Source organism: Pelophylax lessonae, assembly GCF_965119305.1.
Source record: "Pelophylax lessonae genome assembly, chromosome: 3".
Taxonomy (NCBI): domain Eukaryota; kingdom Metazoa; phylum Chordata; class Amphibia; order Anura; family Ranidae; genus Pelophylax; species Pelophylax lessonae.
The window spans coordinates 580,126,580-580,151,043 of NC_138770.1; the positions used below are offsets into that span (position 1 = coordinate 580,126,580).

At 42.7% G+C, this 24,464-nt stretch overlaps 1 protein-coding gene across 2 annotated transcripts in view; it reads left to right on the top strand.

The window, feature by feature from the left end:
- The first annotated feature begins 670 nt into the window (after window positions 1-670).
- The window catches only part of AFTPH (aftiphilin), a 72,414-nt gene continuing 48,620 nt past the window's right edge, over window positions 671-24,464 (top strand). For both annotated transcript variants that reach the window (XM_082249578.1, XM_082249579.1), the window contains exons 1-3: window positions 671-2,409; window positions 19,791-19,939; window positions 21,955-22,090. In XM_082249578.1, coding sequence (XP_082105704.1) covers window positions 676-2,409; window positions 19,791-19,939; window positions 21,955-22,090 — 2,019 coding nt within the window. In that variant the 5' untranslated portion in view covers window positions 671-675. The remainder of the gene's footprint in view (window positions 2,410-19,790; window positions 19,940-21,954; window positions 22,091-24,464) is intronic.

Genomic DNA, 24,464 nt, shown 5'->3' on the forward strand with positions numbered 1-24,464 from the left:
TGTGTGGCTTTCAATGAAGCAGCTGACAGACGCTTCTCCTCCTCTCCCTCCCGCGGCTGTCAGCTGCTTCATTGAAAGCCACACAGGGAGATCAGTGCTTGTAACTATCCCGCCCCCCCCCCCCCCCCCACCGCCGCACAGATCGGTGCCAGGGAGAAAACCGGGGACAGACTTGGTCCAGGGACAGTGTCCTCAGTCCGGGGACTCTCCCTGGAACCTGGGGACGTCTGGTCACCCTATTGTAATGTAAATGTCAGCAAAACCAATAAACGAACGACCTACCTGTTTTTCATATGTTATTAGTTAATGAGTATTCAAACATATTTTAGGTTCTATGCACACTATATACGTTTTTTTTTCTCTGCTCCTTGAAGCTTCAAAAACCCTTCTAGACTAAAATAGTGTGCATGAACACAAAGGTTAACACTATTTGCTTTTAGAAGCAGAAAAAAAAATGCTCAAAAGCTGCTGCTAGGAGCGTTTTTTTTTTTTAAGCTAGTGTGCCTGGAGCCCTAGGTAGTTTACTGTAGAGTATTCCTAGTTGCGCGAGTGCATCAATTGTTTTTGGCTGTGAAAAAATATAAATACTTTGAATGCTGACCTGTTGGAAAAAACGAATGACTTTTTTTCTTTCGCCCCCAGGTGTAACAATTCTCTGTACACTAACGATACAGCATGGAACCAGAGATTATCCGAATGTACTCTTCATCCCCGCCACCTCTTGACAGTGTCGCAGATGATGATGAAGATGAGGAGTTTGGAGAGTTCGGAGGATTTTCTGAAGTCAGCAACTCTGGAATGGGATTTGCGGACTTTGATACAGTTAATTTATCTAAAGCGCGAGATGACTTCATCCCATCAAAACACTTTTTGCCGATACACGATTACACCGATAGCTCTGTAAATAACTTTCCTAGCCTTACCTCGATTAAAGCTGGTGAGAACGTCTCTGAATTCAGTAGTTCTAAAAAGGGACTTTCATCCGTGTTTGAATCAAACACCAACCATGAAACCACCCAGTTCAATGTTGCTGCACTTGATAATAAAGGGAGCTCAGGGGAGATCGAAACCCAGTTAAACTCTGAAACCCATGTTTCTTCTATTGACAATGCAGATTTGGTATCTAGAGGCCAGGATCAAATGGTTAGCACTTGTAATGGTGAGAAAATACATAGTCTAGAAAATCTAACCAATGGGTTTACAGTGGTAGATTCTGCTAACCCTCAGGGATTACAAGATGTGGACAGGATGGGGCACTCAAAGGGATTTAAGTCTATTAGTTCTCATAGTACAGATTTAAGCATAGACTTTTCACCACCCAGCCCTGGTGATGATTTTGCAGACTTTGCCACGTTTTCAAGTAAAGACACTGAAGACTTGGATGTTACAGAGCAGCAAGCACACATGGGTTTGCATGAAGAACAGACTCCAAGTATTAAACTTAATACTAAATTGAGTAGATATGAAGATGGAATCATCTCCGCTCCAACGGAAGTACTTAATGAACCTGTCTCTGATGATTTATCAACCGTCAATCCTCCTTTAGAACAGGATACACCAACATTTAGCAGTGTCCCACCTACTAATTCCATGGCACCTGAAAATAGTATATCTGATAGTATGCACTTACCGGATACCAAAACAACTCCTGAAATTACACTAAGTTATAATGAAGATGCGTTACAAAGTTTTGATGGTGATGGTTCTTTAGCACATGAAAATTCGCTTGATAGAAAAGAGTTGGTGCTCGATTTAAATAAAGAAAATGAGAATACCAATATTGGGAATATTTCTCATGATCAATCAGAGTACGATATTTCATTTGGAGATTTTAATGCTGCTACTGAAGAATCGCCTCCACCTTTAACGGACGATAGCGACTCAAGTAATTCAAACTTTCATGCACCTTTAGACTTGGATATGAATGAGTTAGAGGATGATTTTGGTGACTTTAAGGATACAAAGATTGGCTCTTTTCATGAAGAACAGATAGTAAATTCAGAAAAACTGTCATTGCCCTGTGTTGCTGAAGAACAGTCTCAGCAGAAGCCCAGTGAGGAAACGGATGAATTCAGTGACTTTGGTAATTTTGTTTCTTTAAAGAAAAAAGAAGACTGGAGTACTGTGCAAGACTCTAATGAGTTTGCGGATTTCGGTACAGCAGGCAGTTTTCCACAGCCTCCAGAATGGAATGCATTCGAGGGTGATCAAGAAGAAAATTCATCGTGGGCTGCGTTTGAAGATCAGAAAACAGATTCCCAGGCCAAGTCTGATGACTGGCAGTCCTTTAGGACAGATATGCCCTCTAGTACTGATAATCAGGTCGTAAATTCAGAAAGTGTTGACTTGCCTGCATTTCATGACTCCGAGTCAAATTTAGTTTGTGAAGATCCAACACTTGCCTTCCAGGTAATTGCTAAATGTGCATTTGCTTTATTCGTTATGGCAGGGTTCTCCAAACTTTTTAAAGAAAGGGCCAGTTTACTGTTCTATACGCTTTAGGTGGCTGGATTGTGCCCAGTGGGAGTGAATAATGCCAGATCTTTGGTGTCATTGGGTGGAATAGTGGCCCCATTTTGGTTGTCAGTGGAAGGAATAATGCCCCACCATTGGTGTTATGGCACTTTTCCACTGCAAGTACCGGCTCGGCCCTGCTTGGCCTGGTTTGCTTTTCCACTGCTGGTACCGCATGGTACGGTGTTGGAACGGTTCGGTACGGTACTTTATGGTTTGCTTTTCCACTAAAGTAGTACTAAAGTTAAGTGGGTGGGATAACAACGGGGTTGGTGGGATTCTCTGACCAATCAGTGGCTAGTAGTGACTGCATGCAAAGAATGGTGGGATATGCTACCTCTTGGAACCACAATCGAGTAGGTACTGTTTTTGAGAGCCGTACCGTTCGGTTCCATGCAGTGGAAAAGCGCCGCCATACCGTACCGAACCGTTCCTACACTATACCATGCGGTACCAGCAGTGGAAAAGCACAAAAGCGAGCCGAACCGTTCGGTTCCATGCAGTGGAAAGGCGCCATTAGTGAAAGAAATAGTGCCCCATTGTTGCTGTCAGTGGCAGGAAAAATGCCTCAAGGGCCAGATAAAGGCAAACAAAGGGCCGCAGTTTGGACACCACTGCAATATGGATTAGATCTTCAGTCATGAAGTGGTGGGTCGTTACTTTCCCCTGTGTGGATCCTGGACAGCTGGGAATAAAAGATGAAAAAATGGTAAGGTGCGAATTGTATACATTTATTGACACCCTGGGCCCTAAAATCTCTCCACCTGGGGTCTTTTGTATTTTTTTATGGTTCTAGAGGTACTTTGGAGAAATAATAGAGATGGAAATCCATAAGTAATCACAGATATTAGCTGTAGTTTGGTATTTTTAGTTTAATTGCTAATTTTATCTAGCATATGAAGTAGAATTTTTGTGTTTGGATATAATCTGGCAATGCAAGAGAGCTTTAAAGATTTATTTTAAGGTCCGTTCATCCAAAACTGATATGGTATATATAGTTAAAGTATGCTAGGTGGGGTTACACCCAGATTGTTTTTTATATTTTCGATACTCTAGCAGTGAGATATCCTATTTTCCTGTTTAACTTTTGTGTTGGGTTGGTCCCTTATATTACTTTCTCCACAATATGGAGAACATAGAGGGAGAACCCCTTGTAATGGTCATAGTAGGTATGTTCAGAGCCAGGTATTCAAGTACAGATATCATACCAATAACACCGAGAGATGTAAAATATTTTCAGGTTGTTTTTACTGCCCATCATCTGCCAAAAACTGAAATAATAGTTTGGGTTAATTGACTCTTTGTACTTATTAGCCATTTTGTTTATGTCATTGGAGTCCCAGGTCCACTGGAGTCTTCAGAAATGTTTGCTGTCTCCTTATACTGAGCAACTCATGTAATCATTTAATGTGTCCACAACAAAGGAAATAAAGGTATAGCTTCAAGACAGCTGGACGGGTTTTGTAAAGATAAGTAAACCTGCCCACTGGTCTAATAGGACCGAATTGAAGTGGTTTATATACTCCTGTAAGTTCCAGATTGACTCACTCTATTTCTTTATTTTTGTGTCTATTGAGGGACATACAATGTCTTTCACCTTCAGGTTTTACTGTCGCCTATAGGAGAATTCAACAGTGGCATGCAAAAGATCTATAGGCCAGACAAGGATAACTTCTTCTACTATTGTGCGGCAGTGTTTTGCTAGTGTCCTGGAAAGATGGGTGTATATTCCTCATTTTTGATAGCATCATTTTTTATTCAATTTTATCCTCAATCAAAACGTTTTCCTACGCTGCTGCTAGAGCTTTTGTCTCCCATTTCAGCTATCTGATGCAGGCATCCTTTTGAATTTCTAGATCCTGTTGGGCTGCACATTGTGGGGTTAGTCTGGACGTGACGTTTGGATAGAGAAACTTGCAATCTCTTTTCTGGTAAATTGGCTGAAGGGTATTTTTCAGATCCAAAGCTGTTAATATTGCCTCAGCGCCTGTCTAGTCACTGAAGACTGAGTGGGCTGTTCAGGCTGGGTGCCTTTTTACATGATCTGTTTTCCACTGGTTTTCACTGCAAAGTTTTTTATGATGAGTGATTGAGCGCTAACAACCACTGGGTGGAGTGTTGCACATTCTACTCTCTTTTCTGCCATACAAGTGGCGCTTTTCCACTGCATGGAACCGAACGGTTCGGCTCGCTTTTGTGCTTTTCCACTGCTGGTACCGCATGGTATGGTGTAGGAACGGTTCGGTGCGGTACGGCGGCGCTTTTCCACTGCATGGAACCGAACGGTACGGCTCTCAAAAACAGTACCTACTCGATTGTGGTTCCAAGAGGTACCATACCCGGTACCATATCCCACAATCCTTTGCATGCAGTCACTACTAGCCACTGATTGGTCAGAGAATCCCACCCACCCCGTTGTTATCCCACCCACTTAACTTTAGTACTACTTTAGTGGAAAAGCAAACCATACCGTACCGTACCGAACCGTTCCAACACCGTACCATGCGGTACCAGCAGTGGAAAAGCAAACCGGGCCAAGCAGGGCCGAGTAGAGCCGAGCCGGTACTTGCAGTGGAAAAGTGCCACTATATCCCTGTTGCTGCTTTTGCTTTGCAAAGTGCCACAAGGTACTTTGATCCATTCCTGCTACCCACCTACATCGACTGGTTACCTCTGGCCATCCAACACTCACCTGCTACCAACCGTCAGGGTTTTGTGAGTACCTGAGACCGAAGTCTTACAAACATGTCCTTGGTCAGATGTTACAAATTTTTTTCCCTCTAGGCTGGGGCTTTTACTGCAGTCTTGCATGACCATATGTCCCAAATTGCCCAGATATTTGCAGGCCCTGACTACAGCAACTGCTGCAGTTGATCCCTTGGTCATAGAATGTTTGGTGCAAATGGTTGTAGCTTTAAGCTATAGTTGTGAGAGGTTGCTTGAAGTTTTCTATCTTTTCTTCTGCATATGTCTGCTGTCCATACACATGCACAGAACATTTTGGTTAAATTGCAATGGAACCCTCATCTGAAAAGTGTCTGATTCACCTGGCCTTCGAAGCACAGTGTTTCATGGGATCTACTCTAGGTAACATTATCAAGGCTGTTACTGGTGGCCAGAGTATTCCTCTTACTCAGCAGAAGGAACCAAGTGCAAAATCTTCACCCTTTTAATGTTAAGAAACATCTGTTTTATTTCTCTACACATGAACCATCCATGTCCAGACCCCCCAAGTGTGGCTTCAAGTCCACCCGCAAGGTCTTGGCTGAGTCTGCCAAGTCCTTAAGAAAAAGAAGGTGCACCCCTACTTTCCACAATTGGGGGACATTGTTAACCTTTGAAACCGCTTGGACAGCTTACACCTCAGACACCTGAGGGCAGGAGGTGCTCTCCCAGGGTTGCAAGGGTTGCAAACTGGGAGTTTTACTCCTTAGCCCCACCAAGGTTTCTTTCCGCCTCCTTTCCTTGCTATGGGACCCTTATTCTACCAGTTCTTGCCCCTGTCCTTTTACCTCTAGACTGCATCTCATGTGTTCACCAAGGTGCTGGCCCCAGTACTATCCCTGCTTCATCCCTGCTTCATACCTATGGCATCCCTATTTTAGGATACTTAGAAGACCTTTTGTTAAAAAAGTGGTCATTGCAAGCTTTGTCTGACCACATGGTTTTGACTTTCCAGATATTGTTATAGCTTTAGCTGGATCTCAGGTTTTTCACAAATTTTAGCTGGCACTGACTCATTTGCAATATTTGGATGGTGTCCTGGATGGTTTTTTTTTTTCTACAGGAGGAACCTCAGACCTCCAGTCCACAAGTCATTTCACCTTTACCTTTTGCATAACAGTCTTGGGTCTGATGAAAGCCTCCTTTGAGGCTGTCCTGTTTGCCCAGTTTCACTCCAGATATCTACAAAGCTGAATTCTGACATCATGGGACAAGTCAGTCCAGTCTATGGAAAGATGGATTCTTTTCTGGCTCTGAAATTGATAATGTCCTTTTTTTTCCCCCCTGCTTTTGAGAGGATCCTTACTACAGATATGAACTTTGGCTGTAAAGGAGTCCTGTCAATGCAGGGGACTTGGTTGTCCTAGTAGTCTCCTCTCCTGACCAACATCCTTGAACTTGAGGCTTTTTGACTGTATTTGCAGTATTGGACCATCCCGCTGGAGAGTTACTATATACGGATTCAACAGAAACCAGATATACCATTGGTCAGTCCTAAACCTTGTAGCTTTCCCCATTTTGTGTCTGTTTGCCCCAGGTTGGCATTGTTTGCCACAGTAGCATTTACAGTGGCAGAGTAGAGTAGGACTGGCTAAAGAGGGAATACTTCGACACAGTTGGCCAGTTTAAACATGTATTGCAATATATGTGAACTAAATATCCCTATTTGTTTATTGCACAGTTTTGCTAGAAAGGGTAAAGCAGTGTGCATAGGGATCATTCACACTTTTTAGTCTTAAATTGATTTAGTCGCACAATGCCATGGTGGGTGGCGTACATCATCCATTCAGAAGGAATGAGAAGTCTTTCCGTGGCAAGAGAGTTAGATCGACTGCATCCTCTCCTGGGTAGAATTTAACAGCCTTGTCCACTATGTACTTCCCAGGCATGGACAATTTGCAGGCAGAATTCTTCTTCAGCTGGCAATGTTTGGACCTAGGAGAGTGGTTCCTACACCCAGAGATGTTCTAGGAACTGAATCACAGATGAGGTGCCAGGTGTGGATCTCCTGGCAACCAGGGTCAACAACAAACTCGACAAGTTTATATCTACGTACAGTGATTCTCAATCGTAAGCAATGGCACCCTCATTAATGCCTGTCTTCCCCTGAAACTTCTTTATCTGCTTTACAGGTTCGGGATGAAGAGCATCTTAAAGCTCTTCACGGTGATCCTCATTGCTTTGGACTGACCCAGGCAGATGTGGTATACCAAGATGGTAAAAGCCCTAGCAGATGCTTTTCATTCTCTACCAGATCATCCAGATCTTCTGTGTCAAAGACAGATTTACCATCCTGCTTCACATTTGCTAGCTTTACCGGCTTGGCTAGTAAAGCCCAGTTTCGGAGAGGTGGGCATCTCTGAATCAGTGATCCCTTCAGTGTTAAAAGCTTGGAAGCCTACTTCCCGCAAGTTCTTTTATTGGACATGGAGGACATACTTCACTTGGTGTGGGTATCATGGCTTCCACGCTTGGTGTTATATTCATGGGACACCTCTTCCCCACAGCTAGGTCTGGACCAGCATTTGGCACACAACAAGGTCAGTTTCGGCCCTTACTATCTTTTTTTCAGAAACTGTTAGCCTCTTAATCTATTTTTTTTTTTTTTTTTAAATCCTTGTATAGACGGTCTCGGACAAAGCTCCCCACGTTTGTCCTCCTGTGACTCCATGGAATCTAAATCTGTTTTTTCTCTGCACTTTAGAATTTGACCCCATTAGAGTCATTCATCTCTCTACTCTCTCACACAAGATGGTATTCTTTGTAGCCATCAGCTATGCAAGGGGAGCGTATGAACTGTTGGCCTTATCCTGCAACAACCTTTTTTTTTTTTTTTTTTTTTGGAAGTGGTGTTGAGGTTCAGGACTTCCTTTCTGCCTAGGGCTCCTTGCACACAGGGGCTTCTAGCTTCTGTGCGTCCCACCCAGACAAGGCAGATGCCGCATCCAACTCCGCTGCCTTCAGACTGTTAGTCTATGGCAGGCTGCAGCTGGATGGGGCTGAATGCTGTACCAAGTGGGACTTGAGATTAGGACCCTATGTGCTCATGAATGGCCAGAATACAGAATTCCTCCATCATCAGGATGTGGTTTGGCTGTGAGTGTCCACTTCTCAGCCACTGATTCTTTCTGTAGGACTGATTTCCTTTCTTGTCATTTTGGATGGTCAATGTAACCAATCAACAGCTTCTTACTCCACGATTTCTAGGTGGCTTAGAGAGACCATCATCCAAGCTTTTCTGCACACAGTAAAAGTGTTTTTAGTGACTAAGAAGCCACTGGATTACTTTTGCAGGCAGTAGAAGGGGGGTCCCACCCACGCCTGCCTTTACCGCCTTTAGGATGCAAACAGTAGCATCCAGTTCCTGGGACACAGTGAGAGGGGCGGATGTAGTTCCTCCCACTGTGCGGCGTCAGAAACCAGAAGTGACAAGGATTTTATCACTTCTGGTTTCGGTCTCATGTAGCCATTATCGGCATGAACAAGCATCTGATCTAACTGATCTTGGTTTGATCAAATGCTTTGGAGAACAGAGGACAGATATGGGGTCTAAAAGACCCCGGATATCTCCATAAAGTGGATATGTCATGGCTCATGCTATCACAAGGGATGTTGTTCATCCCTTGCGAAAGCAAAAAAACAAAAAAAATGTAAAGATACAGTGTAAGATTTTTTTCTTTGTAATAAAATACAATTTAAAAGAAATTTAAACTGCCCCCACTACTTTGTGCTTATGCGCACACGTTGGCTCCGCACGCATATATAAATGGCAACAAACTTGCATTTTGTTTCGAGTTGGGGTCAGGGGCCATGGGGTAAAGGTTTTGGTTGAAGGGGGCCCTGTCAGGTGGGCTGTATGGGGCCCCATGATTTCTAACAGCGGCCCTGCTGGAAGGTGTTTGTAACATGGAACAGGAATCGATATTGCTGAAAGATTAGTCAGAGTGGTAGAAACTGCAGTTCAATGTGTCTAAATGTAAAATAACACATCTAGGGAAAAAGAATCTCTTGACAGAGTACAACTTTGGGAGTACAGTGTTGGCCAGAACTACAGCGGAAAAATATTCGGGATTACTTTACTCAGATGATTGCAAAATGAGCAGTAAGCATAGCAAATAGAATTCTAGGATGCATCACTAGAGGGGTCACCAACAGAAGATGAGACAGAACAAAAATGCTGAAAGGTCTGAGGGATAAAACGTATCCGGAAAGACGAGGACTTTAATGTGTACAGTCTGAAGGGAAAAGGGAAACATGACTTGAAAACGTTAAATACATCAAAGGGGTAAGTAAAACAGGCCTTAGATGGTGCAGTTTTCTTTCCTGGAGCCATGGGTTGCAGAATGAAAATCACTCTATTTCCCATCAACGTACATGGGGAAGTTCTCTCCTGTGGAGCAATTGTACTCTCCTGGTGGGGGTCCCTGTATGAGATCACATTGCTAGTATCTAAAGCCGCTGGCAATAATCGCATGATAGAAATCCGACATGCTGTTTGCACCTAAGTCGATCAATGGTTTGGCTCTGGTAAAATCTGCCTGCCTACTCATGGGTCAAATCTCAGCTGGTCCCTGCTGAACCGGTCGAGATTCATACCATCTATGGCCAGCTTACAATTCATGAGGGCAGTATTTTTAATATGAAGCCAAGTTCAAGAGCACGGGGACATGCCCTAACGCTATCAGGTGGAAAGTTCAACACTAATCCTAGAAAATATTTTTACCGAAAGTGTAGTTGATGCTTGGTACAGACTTCCAGCAGATTTAATGAGTCCGTCAACAGTAAGTGGCTTCAAACATGCTTGGGACAAACCCCGATCTGTACTGTGGGCCTTCATGCCTAGTGGCCGCATATATCTGACCCTGTGTAAACCACTTACCTTGCTGAGAGCACACTCCCTGCGTGTTTTCAGCAGTGTAGCCAGCGGTTACCAGAAAGCTCCCTATGCATACTAGCGATCGGGAGCTTTCGGATCTCAGCGGTCACATGACCTGAATGCCCGCCGCCGCCTCGCAGCTTTTAGACTCCCTAAAGGGCCAGACGGTGGGAAGGGGTTTAAAAAAAAAAGCTAAAAATACAAGAACATGTATAAATTTAAGAAAAAAAGGGGGGGGGGGTGAAGCAGACTCAATGGACCACTTGGTCTTTTTTCTGACATCACTTTTCTTTGTTTCTAAGATTTTACAGCGAGTACAAAAATCCTCCTTAATTTTTTTTTTTTTTTTATCCAGAAAAAAAACTTTATTGAGAAAAGCATAGAAGAACAATGTCAAACAGTTCACTTTACATTTTGTACATATAACAGTCACTGCCAGTAATAGCAAAGTCTAAATAGTAAGCGTCAATGAAATCATCAACCGTATACACCTATTAAATAAATTCTATCATTCAGCGCAAACTCAAAATTTGTGAAATTCAAGATATAAAATTTGTGTACAATGAAACAATATACAAAACAATGCTGACTAGCCAACCACTGTAAGCGATTCCACAACACCTTTTATTACAAATCTACAAAATAGATACAGTGTAGCGCCGCATAAAAAATAAAAAAAAAAACAGTTCAAAAAGTCCCATGGAGATGTGATCACATACACCTCTTACTAAAACACTAAGTGCCGATTCACACTATTGCGATGCCAGCCATTGCATGTGATTCGCACCGCATTGCTGTGCAGATCACGTGCAATGTTTGTGTGATGCAATTGCCATACAAAATGTACGTCTGAAATTGCATCGCATTCGCACCAAAATGGTGGAGGCCCCTTTTTTTGGTTCGCACTTGAATCGGATCGCAAAAGTGTTCGCGTATATGCTATCTGATTCCTGCACCATTTCACAGTTTGCACTGTGATCTGCGAACCAATCTGGGTGATGAGACTAAAATTTAACTTTTCGGCCATCAAAGAAAACGCTATGTCTGTCGCAAACACATCACATCACCCAAAGAACACCATCCCCACAGTGAAACATGGTGGTGGCAGCATCTTGCTGTGGGGATGTTTTTTAACAGCCAGGACTGGAAAACTGGTCAGAGTTGCTGGAAAGATGGCTGGTGCTAAATACAGGGATATTCTTGAGCAAACCCTGTACCAATCTGCGTGATTTGAGGCTAGGACGGAGGTTCATCTTCCAGCAGGACAATGACCCCAAACACACTGCTAAAGCAACACTTGAGTGGTTTAAGGGGAAACATGTAAATGTATTGGAATGGCCTAGTCAAAGCCCAGACCTCAATCCAATAGAAAATCTGTGGTCAGACTTAAAGATTTCTTTTCACAAACGCAAACCATCCAACTTGAAGGAGCTGGAGCAGTTTTGCAAGGAGGAATGGGCAAAAATCCCAGTGGTAAGATGTGGCAAGCTCATAGAGACTTATCCAAAGCGACTTGGAGCCATGATTGCCGCAAAAGGTGGCTCTACAAAAGTATTGACTTTAGGGGGTGAATAGTTATGCACACTGACCTTTTCTGTTATTTTGTCCTATTTGTTGTTTGCTTCACAAAAAACAACATCTTTAGTGCCCATTCACACTACCGCGACTTGTCAGGCAACTGCCTGACATGTCGCGGTCCATGCAGTGCTATGGGAACCGTTCTAATAAGAGCGACTCAAGTAGCTCCGACTTAGAAAATAGTTCCTGTACTACTTCGGGGAGACATCGGAGCGACTTGCATTGACATTCATTATATGAAGTCCGTGCAAGTCACGCCGAAGTCGTGGTGCACGCGACTTCACAGGTCGCCCCCGAAGTCGTGCCGCGGTAGTGTGAACCGGCACTTAAAGTTGTGGGCATGTTCTGCAAATAAAATTATGCAAATTTTCAAACAACCCATGTTAATTCCAGGTTGTGAGGCAGCAAAACATGAATATATAGAGAAGACATTTACAAGGGCTGATGTAAAACACAAACTGCATTGTAATATTTATGAAACAAGTCAGTGATGGACAAAATACAGAAGCTCCATAGCCAATGCACACGAATAATTATCGTTGGTGACTTCCATCAGCTGTTTTCTCCTGCCTCAATGGGCTTTTAGGCAGAAAATCACTACAAATGCAATCACCTACATTATTAAATGAGACTGGAAGAGTCAAATTATGTTTTGCAGACTGGCCTGTGTGTGACTGTCTTTAGTAAAGATAAGGAAGTCAAAGGAATCACATTTACTAATTGATTACCAGTCAATGCGTACATAACGGGTTCATATTGCACCAATTTGCTTTAATAAATGCAAACCTAGCTAGATCATCTTTGATTTGCTGCAGATTCCACAGATAATGGTGCAAATCTTTAATATTTTGCATGGGGTGACTCATTAACTGGCCTGATATTTCAACACATTGACTTAAGAGTCCATTCACACTGCCGCGACTTGTGAGGCGACTTGTGTGCCCTCAAGTCGCCCCAAGTCGCTTGACATAACACAAGCAATGTTAATCAATGGGTGCTGTCCTAATTGGCACTACTTAAGTCGCTCCGACTTCTGAAAAGGGTCCTGTACTACTTTGAGGCGACTTGTATCCAACTTGTCCCATAGACTTCAATGGGAGTTGCCTCCAAGTCGGATCCTTATCTTATGTCAAGCGACTTGTGATCCGACTTTCCATTAAAATGGTCCTGAAACAGAAAAAAAAGATAATTTTTCTTAGAATTTTTAGTAGCACAGGCATAGGGCTCCTCTCCACCTGGGCGTTTTTGTTGTAGGCATTTATCGGGCATTTTTGGAGGCAGGCATGACTTTTTTTGGATTTAGTGTCTGGGGGGTCTAAAAATTGTACCTGTGAAGTTTCAGCTCTATAGCATGTCCAGAACCAGAAAAAAAGATCATTTTTGTTTGCCTCCAAAGACGCCCAAAAAATGCCCGATAAATGCCTGCAACAAAAACGCCCAGGTGGAGAGGAGCCCTATGCTTGTGCTACTAAAAATTCTAAGAAAAATTATCTTTTTTTTCTGGTTCTGGACATGCTACAGAGCTGAAACTTCACAGGTACACTTTTTAGACCCCCCAGACACTAATTTAAAGAAATCTCTTTTTTTTTTTTTTCAATAATTTTTTCAATAATTGGCTCTCTATCAAAAAATGACAATTTTTAAGAACTTTTTTTTGTGTGATTGTATTTGGCCAATCAGAATATGATGGTTCTGGGTCATGCTCAAAGTCGTACAAAGTCGTCTATCATACAAGTCGCGCTAACAAGTCGCCCCTTTATGAGGCGACTTAGAGGTCGCGGCAGTGTGAACCGGCTCTTAAAGAGTAACTCCAGTTTTGTTGACAAAAAAAAAAAAACATTTCCCTCTGCGTGGTCTATGTACATTACAAGGATTTTACCAAACTTTGTTGTAAATTCCTAACCTTTGTTATTCTAAAGAAATAGCGGTTTGTGTCCACGTTCAGAGTGAATGTGCATGGGAGTGATTTTAAAATAATCAGTCAACTGCTGCACCTGCAGGGCTCTGAGGAAGCTGGTCTGCATCCCTTTAGGGCCCTTTCACACTGACACGTTTTACCTTGCAAGAAAAAGGTTTCCCTTTAAATTCCATGTGTCTCTTCACACCACTGTGCTACAGGTGCTGTGCATTTGGAAAATTCCTGCATAATACATCTTTGGTGCCGTTTGGAAAACCGCACTAAAACCACAGCTCTCCATTTTAAATTAATGGAACACATCAAAAACGCACCATTTATTGCCTTTTTCATGCGTTTTTGAGTCAAGCCTGTTTTTCACAGGTGAAGGGAACCAAAAATGCTCCAGAAACGCACTGAAAACACATCTAAAACACAGAAAAAATTGCGGTATAAACGCATATGTGTTTTTACTGCGATTTTGCTACAGAGCAGTGTCTAAGTACCCTTAGGCTTGGCTTATTGTAAACGTGGTTCCTCCGGACAGGAAAAAAATCAGCGTTACTCTTCTAAGCTGCATTTTTTCAAACAAGTTTAAGTGAGTTTAGCAGCATTTGGTATTTGGAAGTTTATTTCATTGGCCAACATTTTATTTATTTAATTTATTCTGGCCATAGAAATAAAGACTGAAATGCTAAACGCTTTTACCTTTGCATTGCATTTTACAGAAAATGACAGAGCTGTAGACTGAAAAGGAAAGCAAACACTCAATTACAATATGACTTTTTGAAGCGGAACTGAAGAGGAGCTCCACTCAAAAGGGGAAGCTCTGATTATTTGCCTCCCCCCCCCCCCCCCCCCGCTGCCACATTTGGCACCTTTCAGGGGGAGGGGCATAGTCACCCAGAAGTTCGCCCCTAACCACCCCCCCCCCCTGCTGGGCCATTCACAAATCAATGATCGCTTTGCGCATGCGCAGTAAGGAACCAGCTATAAACCTGCAAGGCTTCACTACTGGTTTCCCTTACCCGAAACGGCGATGGCAGCACCCGAGAGCCAATTGAAAAATCGGCTCAGGCGAGGACATCGCTGGATCCCGGGACAGGTAAGTGCCTGATTATTACAAGTCAGCAGCTACAGTATTTTGTAACTGCTGACTTTTAATTTTTTCTGACGGATCCTGGAGCTCCTCTAAGCTGCAGTTGTATATGCTATATTATTAATATTTTTTTTATTTTCTAATTTTTCTCCCACAAAAGTGGAGTTACCCTTTTAAGGAATGGTATTGTTTACTTGCCCCTATACTACCCGATTATTTACTTTGAATTTTTCTGGCACCAGCCACATTAGTAGTAAAGCCATTTATTAGATTACTTTACATTGAACATAAAGACGGTCTGCAAAACATTAAGAATGCAGAAGTGAGAATCAGCCCAGGGTTTTAGAAAACATTTAAAATGCATGAAGATATTTTTTCCCATCTCACTGAACATGCAGAAGTAAAAACTGATAAAGCAGAAGTTATTAAAACTGAAAACCCACCAATCAAGTAAACATGAAATTACATGTAACTCAATGATAAAATGCTGTATGTATTTGTATTTAGGGAAGCCTTATCTGGCTTTCCCCGTCATCTGACAGACTGGATTGTGCTTCAGTGTCTTTTGGGCCCACGATCTACAACTTGTCACATATCCTGTGCTGCTGATGAACAGAGCCAAGTATATTTGCTGCCCTACCCATTACAACAAGGAAGCTGGGCTGTTACATGGTATGTGGAAAGATTACCGTATATACTCGAGTATAAGCCGACCCGAATAAAAGCCGAGGCACCTAATTTTACCACAAAAAAGTGGGAAAACGTATTGACTCGAGTATAAGCCTAGGGTGGGAAATGCAGCAGCTACTGGACCCAACTGGACCACCACGAGACACAAAATAGGGGCTGCGGGCATGGTACAGGAGATGCAGGGCTGTGGGCATGGTAAGGAGATGGTTCAGGCATGGTACAGGAGATGGTTCAGGCATGGTACAGGAGATGGCACAGGTGATGGTACAGGCATGTCACAGGTGATGGTACAGGCATGGCACAGGAGATGGTACAGGCATGGCACAGGAGATGGTACAGGCCATGGCACAAGTGATGGTACAGGCATGGCACAGATGGTACAGGAGATGCAGTGCTGCGGGCATGGTACAGGAGAATGTCCTGTACCATGCCCCCAGCACTGCATGAGGAAATGCAGGGGCTGCGGAGGAGTCTCACTTACCTGACGGGGAGGCATCTTACATTTAAAAATGGCACCACCCGGCGCCAACACGTCACCACGAATGCGCTGCCGATACTCGGGAAAGCCCGTACACGTTCTGCTATTCCCGGGCAAACGGCCCATGCGCGGTGTTGTGTTGGCACTGGACGGCGCCATTTTTAAAAGGTAAGTGAGCCAGTGACTCGAGTATAAGCCGAGGGGGGCTTTTTCAGCATAAAAAAAACATGCTGAAAGACTCGGCTTATACTCGAGTATATGCGGTAGTTAATAATAGGTGTCCTTTCACACGGGCTTTCCACCCGGGGGACTCTGTTTTGCTCAGCTGATCTCCGCTGAACAGGCGGATGACCGCTCCGTCTCAGCTTACTTTGCCGAGACAGACCTGTCAGAGCCCGCTCTCCTCTATGGGAGATCGGATGAAAAAGGGGCAACTATTCGTTTTTATCTGATCCTATTTGATCCGATCCTCCAGACGGATGGAAAATAGGGTTTCCATCCGTCTGGATTTCAGAGACCACATCGGATCGGACAGCAGCCGGTGTCAGCGGAGACGTCTCTATTGAGGTGCATTCGATCAGGTCCGCCTGAAAAACTGACAGTTGGACCTGATCGGAAAGCCCGTGTGAAAGGGGCCTTGGTCCTCATGCACACTATGCTCTTCTGAGCACTTTTCTCTAGAGATGCGCCTAAACATATAGGCCAAAAAGGGTGTTTTCGGCATTTTGCAGATAATAAAAAAAGGTGCCGATATTGGACTGGAAAACACGTTTTCAATGCATTTCAACGCGGAAGCACGTTTTTGGTGAGGTTTTTTTTAACGGACCAAAAATGCAGCAAGCAGAATTTTTAACACCACAACGAAAGTGCAACAGACCAGTGTGAAGACATACATAGAATTTAAAGGGATACATTTTTCTTGTGTTAAAAGGTGCCAATAATGGCCGACAAAATCATATTAATTTAAATTCATGATATTAAAGGGGTTGTAAAGTCAGAAGGTTTTTAATCCTAATGCATTCTAAGCATTAAGATAAAATACCTTCCGTGGGCAGCAGCCCCCGTCCGCCCCTCTAATACTTACCTGAGCCCCTTCTCTATCCAGCAATGTCCACAAGTGCCTCAGCCGTCTGGGACTCTGTCTCCTTATTGGCTGAGAAACAGTAATGACACCACTGGCTCCCGCTGCTGTCGGCCAAACTCAGCCAGCCAATCAGGAAAGATAGGGGGCGGGGCCGAACATCGGCTCTGTGTCTGAATGGATACATGGAGCTGCAGCTCAGTTTGGGTGCCCACATAGCAAGTTTCTTGCTGTGGGGGCACTCAACAGGGAGGGAGGGGCCAGAGCTCTATCCAGGGACCCAAGAAGAGGAGGATCCGGGTTGCTCTGTGCAAAACCAACTGCACAGAGGAGGTAAGTAGAACGTTTGTTTTTTTTTTTAATGGAAAAAAAAAAAAAGAGACTTTACAATAACTTTAAGATCACTGTGAGGTCACTTCTGCCATTTTGATTATTCAATATCTGATTAGATAACATTTGATACATGTGTTTGAGCTATACTTGCCCTATAATAAAGTATTCTATAACTTACTTAGAGATAATAAAGCCATTCATTTGAAAACGTAACATAATTTGCTGCTCTAAAAAATTCAGCTGAAACATGTAATTTCTAAGTCGAGGCAATACAGTCTTACAAGGAACAATGCGCTGCCTATGGTTAAATTAGGAGGATTCTGAGTGGACATATTTATTGGAGGTGTTGTCTAAATTTGGTTTTGGTAAGGTTTACATCTCTTGGGTACGCTTCCTTTATAGTCACCCACAGGCGGCGATTAAAGCTTCTGGCAGAATGTCTCACACATTTCTTTTAGGACGGGGCATGCTACAGGGATGCCCACTGTCACCCTTGCTGTTTGCTCTAGCCATTGAGCCGCTGGCTATCCTGATCAGAGATAACCCGGGTGTCACTGGCTTTTGCTATGGTAAACGGTAGGAAAAAGTAATGCTGTATGCGGAAAACACAATGATCAATACTTGGAGATACAAATGAATCCTTGCGGGAGACTATGGCCACTATTACAAGATTTGGGTATTTTTCAGGACTTAAGATAAATTGGTCCAAATGGGCCTTAATGCTGATTGACATTGAGAACACATATCGGGGGACTTTAGACTGTCCTATCCTGATTACCACCTCCTTTAAAGATCTTGGGGTCCATATCTCACCATGTATTTGGCATTTTCGTAGGCTAAATATCTCCCCACTCCTCCAAAAGATTTGCGACCGCATTAAAGCGTGGATTTCACATTTTTGTATTCCTACAATTTACCTATTACTCTTGAAAATAGAAAAAATCAGTAAACAGACCGCTATTTAAAGAGGAAGTAAACCCTCCTCAGGAAGTTGTACCTGTAGGTAAGCCTATGATAAGGCTTACCTACAGGTACTGTAAATATCTCCTAAACATGTACCGTTTAGGAGATATTTACCTTTAATGCAGCCAGTGACGTCACTGGCGCATGCGCTCTGAAGGAACGGCAGATCGTGCCGTTCCTTCAGAGCCCCGTGCCGTGACCGTCGGCTCCCGCGCGCGTGCGCGGGAGTGACGTCACCGCGGCTCCGGCCAATATTTTTCCCGATGAAATACTTACCTTAGAACGAGCCCCCGCCGTGCCGTCCGCATACAGGTAAGCGGACGGCACGGCGGGGGCTCGTTCTAAGGTAAGTATTTCATAATGAGCTAGTATGCGATGCATTCTAGCTCATTATGGGTTTCTCTTTCAGGATGTAAAGAAGAGAAATTTTTTTTTTCTCGTGTACAACCTCTTTAATCTCTTTAAATCAAGTAAACAGAAAATGAATTGAGAAAATGTGTGGCTCAGGCCATTTAGCGGTACCCAAAGGAGAACGGGACCTTAGAAGGCATCAACTCCAAACCCAGTTGACGCCTTCTGAAAGGAAACGCGTTGGGTGGAGCCAGCCGTGTTGTCACCACGCACGGACCGCACTGCAGGCGGCCGTGCTTACTTGTTATGCTGCTCTTGCCAAGATTTTATTTAAGTGCTACTTTTTAAATCTGCTTTTAATAAGAGGTAATGCACTATCAGCTTCTGCTTTCAATACCGAGCTGAGATCTCTGGAATGTCGGGGCCGTGGGTATGATTCATCCAGCCTCCTGGGGCCGAGCATTTCCTTCTGTAGATTGTCGGATCCACAGGGATTCCATTGTCTGTTGGGATGAGTGATATCCTAAGAGCTCACGCTGTATTTTACCTTTCAAGGCCTTGAGACTGTGTGTCTCTGGTAAGGTCTTCTTTGCTCACGTTGGGGTTGCATGCAGCCCTTGGAAGAATCATCTCTGGCAAAGTTTTTCAGCTTTATTTAAGAGACGGTTTGTTGAACACTATTATTTTTATTTTTAGTCAGATGGTTTTGTTTAGGGAACTTTTACCAGTGAAAGCTTTTTTGCCTTTTTTTTTCACCATTGGAATTATCACGTTTGCGCATGTTTTGTGTTACTTCACATTAATGTTATACGGAACATAATATTGTACCTGTGTATGATTTTCCACATTGGGTTCTTTTATTGTCAGTTTTTATTGTGTTATTTATTTGGTTTAGATAGCGCACTCGTTTTTTCTTTTTCATAGAAATGTACCCGCTTGTTAGGAAAAACTCTCTGTGGTCTTTCCTTTCTGTAACTGAGAAATGCGTTTATTGCCTTCTTCAGTCCACTGGATGAGTTGTACAAAATACGTTAGTCCCTCCATGTACTTGGACACATCTGCCGTCTGTAGCATGCCGAAACAATTCCTTAAACTTAGTTTTTATAGATATGGCCTCTCTATGTATGCTCATCAGATAATCTAGTTAGGTATATGCTAAACATGGCTATTCATGGATATGTATAATTCTGGTTTTCTCCTGTACTGTAGCATTCATTATTGGGCCGTCTTGAGCGAGTCATCCAGGCCTCTTTTCCTCTTCCTTCTGCTGCTGATATAGAAGAAAACATATCGCCTCTGGATCTTCAGCTATGCACAGAGCAACAAGAGGAAACCTCAAAATCTCAGTCCAGAATCAGGTGTGTAGCAAACTACTCTGGATAGAAAAGGACAAAGGATCATCCTAGGGTTCCTCAAAGGAATGCTCCATTTGTAACCATGGCTAGAGAATGAATATCGGACGAATGATCGTGTGTTTTTTTTTTTTTTTGCATGCTAATCTCATATCAAAAATGAAAAGGTTTCCTAAAGTTATGAAATTTCTCGTAGGACAGAATAAAAATTTGAAAGTGTTATGTATTGCATTGTATTTGTATTGTGTGTCATGTGTACTAGGCGTAAGACACACTGGTAGTGAGATTTCCCTGTTGTAGTTTACATCTCTGCTATCTCCCACAAGGTTACAATAAAGGTACAGTAAAACGTTGGTTTGAGAGTAACTTGGTTTAAGAGCGCTTTGCAAGACAAGCAAAATTTTCAAATAAATTTTGACTTGATATACAAGTAGCCTCAAGTCAAAGCTGAGTATAAAAGAGAAGAGAGGCACCTCTAAGGCTGGCCATACACAATACAATTTTCTTATTCAATTTCCTTTAGATTTACCTTAAACTATGTAGTGCAAGGGCCTGCCTGACTGCATACAAATTGAAAGTGTTTAGGTTTGACCCTATATTACATGGTTTTGGTAAATCTAAAGGAAAGTTGAACAAGAAAATTGTATAGTGTATGGCCAGCCTAAGTGTAGCAATATGGTTAAATTTAATGAAGGTACAACATTTAGTAACTCACATGGTTGATGATTGGAACAGGCACATCTAAGGATGCAGGCATCAGGGGTAAAGCTGTCCACATAGACCAACCTCCGCACCGCCATCTACTTCATCCCTTCCATGCTGCCCCTCGCTTTCAGATCGCTTTACTCCAGGGTGGTCTTCCCGGTCAGGATTACAGACTGGCAGCCGGCGGTGCAGAAGATAGTCTATGTGGACAGCTTTACCCCGGATGCCTGCATACTTAGATGTGTCTGTTTTATTCATCAACCATATGAGTTGCTATATGTTGAACTTTCATTAAATGGAACCATATTGCTACACTTGGAGGCGCCTCTTTTCTCTGATACTCTGTAGCTCCTGCTGGATTTTGCTTCTAATCCCCTTGTGGAAGCGCCATTTGTGGATGGACATTTTATGGTTACACAACCTATCGCAATGCTATAATCTTTTTATATGGACTATAAACTGAAGGACTTATGAATAAATGGTTGTGGAACGGATCATCTGAGTTTCCATTATTTCTTATGGGGAAATTTGCTTTGATATAAGAGTGCTTTGGATTACAAGCATGTTTCCGGAACGAATTATGCTCGCAATCCAAGGTTTTACTGTATATATGTCGCAGGACTCGTTCACACCATAGTGCAGAGATTTTTTCCGTTTTTAACTGACAATTGCGTGGTCATGCGATGCTGTACCCTAAAAAAATGGATGTCCTTTTTTCCCACAAAAAGAGCTTTCTTTTGGTGGTATATTTTTTACATTCTGCTATAAAACATTCCCAATAATAAAATAGAATAGAATTACTTCCTAGTCTCATTTCCAAACACCCCTTCTTAAGCCATCCTTGTGTCATGGATCAATTCAGTTTCTTCAATGAGCCAAGCTAATTTCTTGCCCTGAGGACCAGGTATATTTCCCTGCTCGCTATCCTCTTGGGCACTGGTCCCCTCTCCATCCCATGAGTTCTCCTGCCTCTGGAGCCGAAAGGGTCACCAATAGGTGGTGTCCACATTACGCAGGCAGTATCCTGCCTGACAGGTGACAGGTGGCGCAGGCATGGATCAGGTGAGTAAAATTGGCATTTAGATAGGTTTCTTTTTTTTTTTTTTGTTTCCCATACCAGCAGTTAGTTATAGAAGGTTCTAAAATCCTTGGATTTTAAAGGAAAGCATCATATAGCTGAATTTGTTTTGTAGTTATGTTGGGTAATACAAGATGGAGGGGATATATAATTGTCATTCATGTGTACCATGTTTAAAGCTTGACAACTCGTGGGAGCTTGCTAACTTTTTATTTTTTTTTATTTTGTTATTTTAAAGGTTACGCACTGCAGTGCTGGACATATGGGCTGAGCTGCAGGATATCCACGATGCCTTTGGACTGAAGTACCAGTGGGGAGGTTCACATAGCAACAAAAAACTCCTATGCTCCCTGGGAATCGACACAAGAAACATAGTATGTTCGTTTACTCGGCGCTATTGTCTGTATCTGAAAGCCACAGAGCTGCTGGATAAAGGCTCTGTAGGAAGGGAACAAGCTGCTTGAATGAACCTGCTAACTAGCAGTTCAAGGCAGACCTCCACTGCTTTAGTTTTGGGTGAATAATTTGTAACCTTTTACCCATTTTTTGCCAGGTGGTCAACTAAGCACAAGGCAAGCAGATTCAATGCTGCATGGTTTGGCCAGAAAGTGGTTTAGTACTTTCTCATATGCCAGACTGAAGCTAAATTCATTTTTACTTTGTTTTCACCCCGATGCTTTTTAGAAAAAGATCCACAATTAAACACTGGAAGCCATTCTGTTTATATGAATAGGCTCTTCAGGTGATTTTGTAGCTGTGTTGCACAGTCGAAACCGCAAGGTGATTTGTTAATAATAGTGAAAGACTTGAAAGGGGGAAATTGTACTGAATATCACACTACAACCGCACAGAACATGATTGAGAGTGATCCAACCTGACTGTTCCTTTGTAAACTGACCTAAGGAAAATTGATTCAAATTCATCAAATCACGTCCACATGGTGGAAAGGAGTGGGATTTGTGCCGGTTTCCTAAGATCAAAGGAGGAGGACCACAGGCTTGTGTTATAAATCAGTGGTCCTCAACTCCGGTCCTCAGGGCCCACTAACAGGCCAGATTTTAAGTATTACATTGGGGAGATGCAGACTAGAGTACTGCAATCACTGAGCAGCAAATGATATCACCTGGGATGTATTTCAGTTATCTTGCAAACCTGGCCTGTTAGTGGGCCCTGTAGGCCAGGGTTGAGGATCACTGTTGACAAATGGTGGAGTGATGGGAGGTTAGAGGAGGCAGGTAGGACATGTGGTATATTAATAGTGAATAGGATTGGGCCTAGTGATAGAGAGCATAAGTGTCAATGGGACATGATTATGGATAAGCAACAAGGAGAACTGGGACGGGAATTTAGCACATGGAACCACATTGTAGACTGAAGAGAACTGCAGGTTAAAGGAGGAGAGCCATTAAAGAGGCACACAAGAGAAAAAAAGAGGGGAAGAGGCAAAAGTGGGCACAGAAGAAAGAAAGAACAGGGGAGGTGCAATAAAAGTGATCAGTGACTATAGAATGGAAAGAGAAGAAGCTTTGAGGAACAGTTTAGAGAACAGAGCTGGAAAAAGATTCCATTGGGAAAGGAGCATGGTATCGCTGTGGATAAAATAGTTGCAATAATTACTGGAGCAAGTTATACTATGCTTTCATTTTTTTTACCTTCCTCTGGATCAACTGTTGGTGTAGGATTCTGTATATGGAGGTTTTCTTTATTTTTTTTCTGTTGTTGAAAGACTTCTGTCTTTTTTTTTTAACCTAAGCAAAGCAGGGGGGGGGAGACACTTACCATTAGATGAGAGCTGGGGGAGAAATGGTCACAGTGGAGGAGAGCGTTGGACTGAAGCTTACAGAGGATGATGGTGTCATAACAGAATAAAAGAAGGGTGCAACACTGAGAAGAGCAGAAATGGAGGTGGTTGGTGCACAGCTGAATATGTTGTTCAAGAATCCTCCAATAAAGCGGAACTAAACCTTCCCCTCCTTTACGACCAAGGAAACTGTCATCTTGGCCTCTTTTTGATCTGCTGTTGCCTTGGTGCTGCACTTGTGATCCGTTATGACACCGGACATTTGATGGCTAGATGGTGCCATTGAGAGCAAAAACAATTGTGACAGTTATCATTCTTGGCATATCTTGAAACTGTGTTGATAAACCATTAAATCATTGGGTTTAGATCCGCTTTAACCCTAGCAAGAAACAGAAAGTGCCATGTTTTTTTGATATTCTACAAGAAAAAAAGGTTAAATCAAAATGTTACACATCAGGATTGTTTCCACAAATTAAGAGAGTGATATGAATGTTAGAATACTGTTATCACATTAGAGATCCTAGCAGTATTCTTTTTCTTTAACCCCGTAATGAGCAGTTATTAATTCCTGAAGAAAAATTATGGCATTGTGTAAAATGTTGAATCTTAAACTTATTGTGATGTTTTGTATGCCAATAACCATAAACTGGAATTTATAGTGTGTGGCATGTAATGCCATGAAACATTTATGCAATAAACTGTTTATATTTCTGCTTATTCATGCAATCTGAAGCTGTTACCTTTTTTTTTTTTTTTTTTTTACCTTTTGCAGATTGATAGATATACCCTTTCTAGCAAACTTTGCAATGAAAAACAGGGATTTTACGTTCACACATTGCAATACATGTTTAAGCTGGCCAACTGCATTCCCTCCAAGTACACCCCCCCCCGCCCCCCAAACAAAACTTTCCCCTCCTAGTACAATTCTCCTCCCCCTTTCACCATAT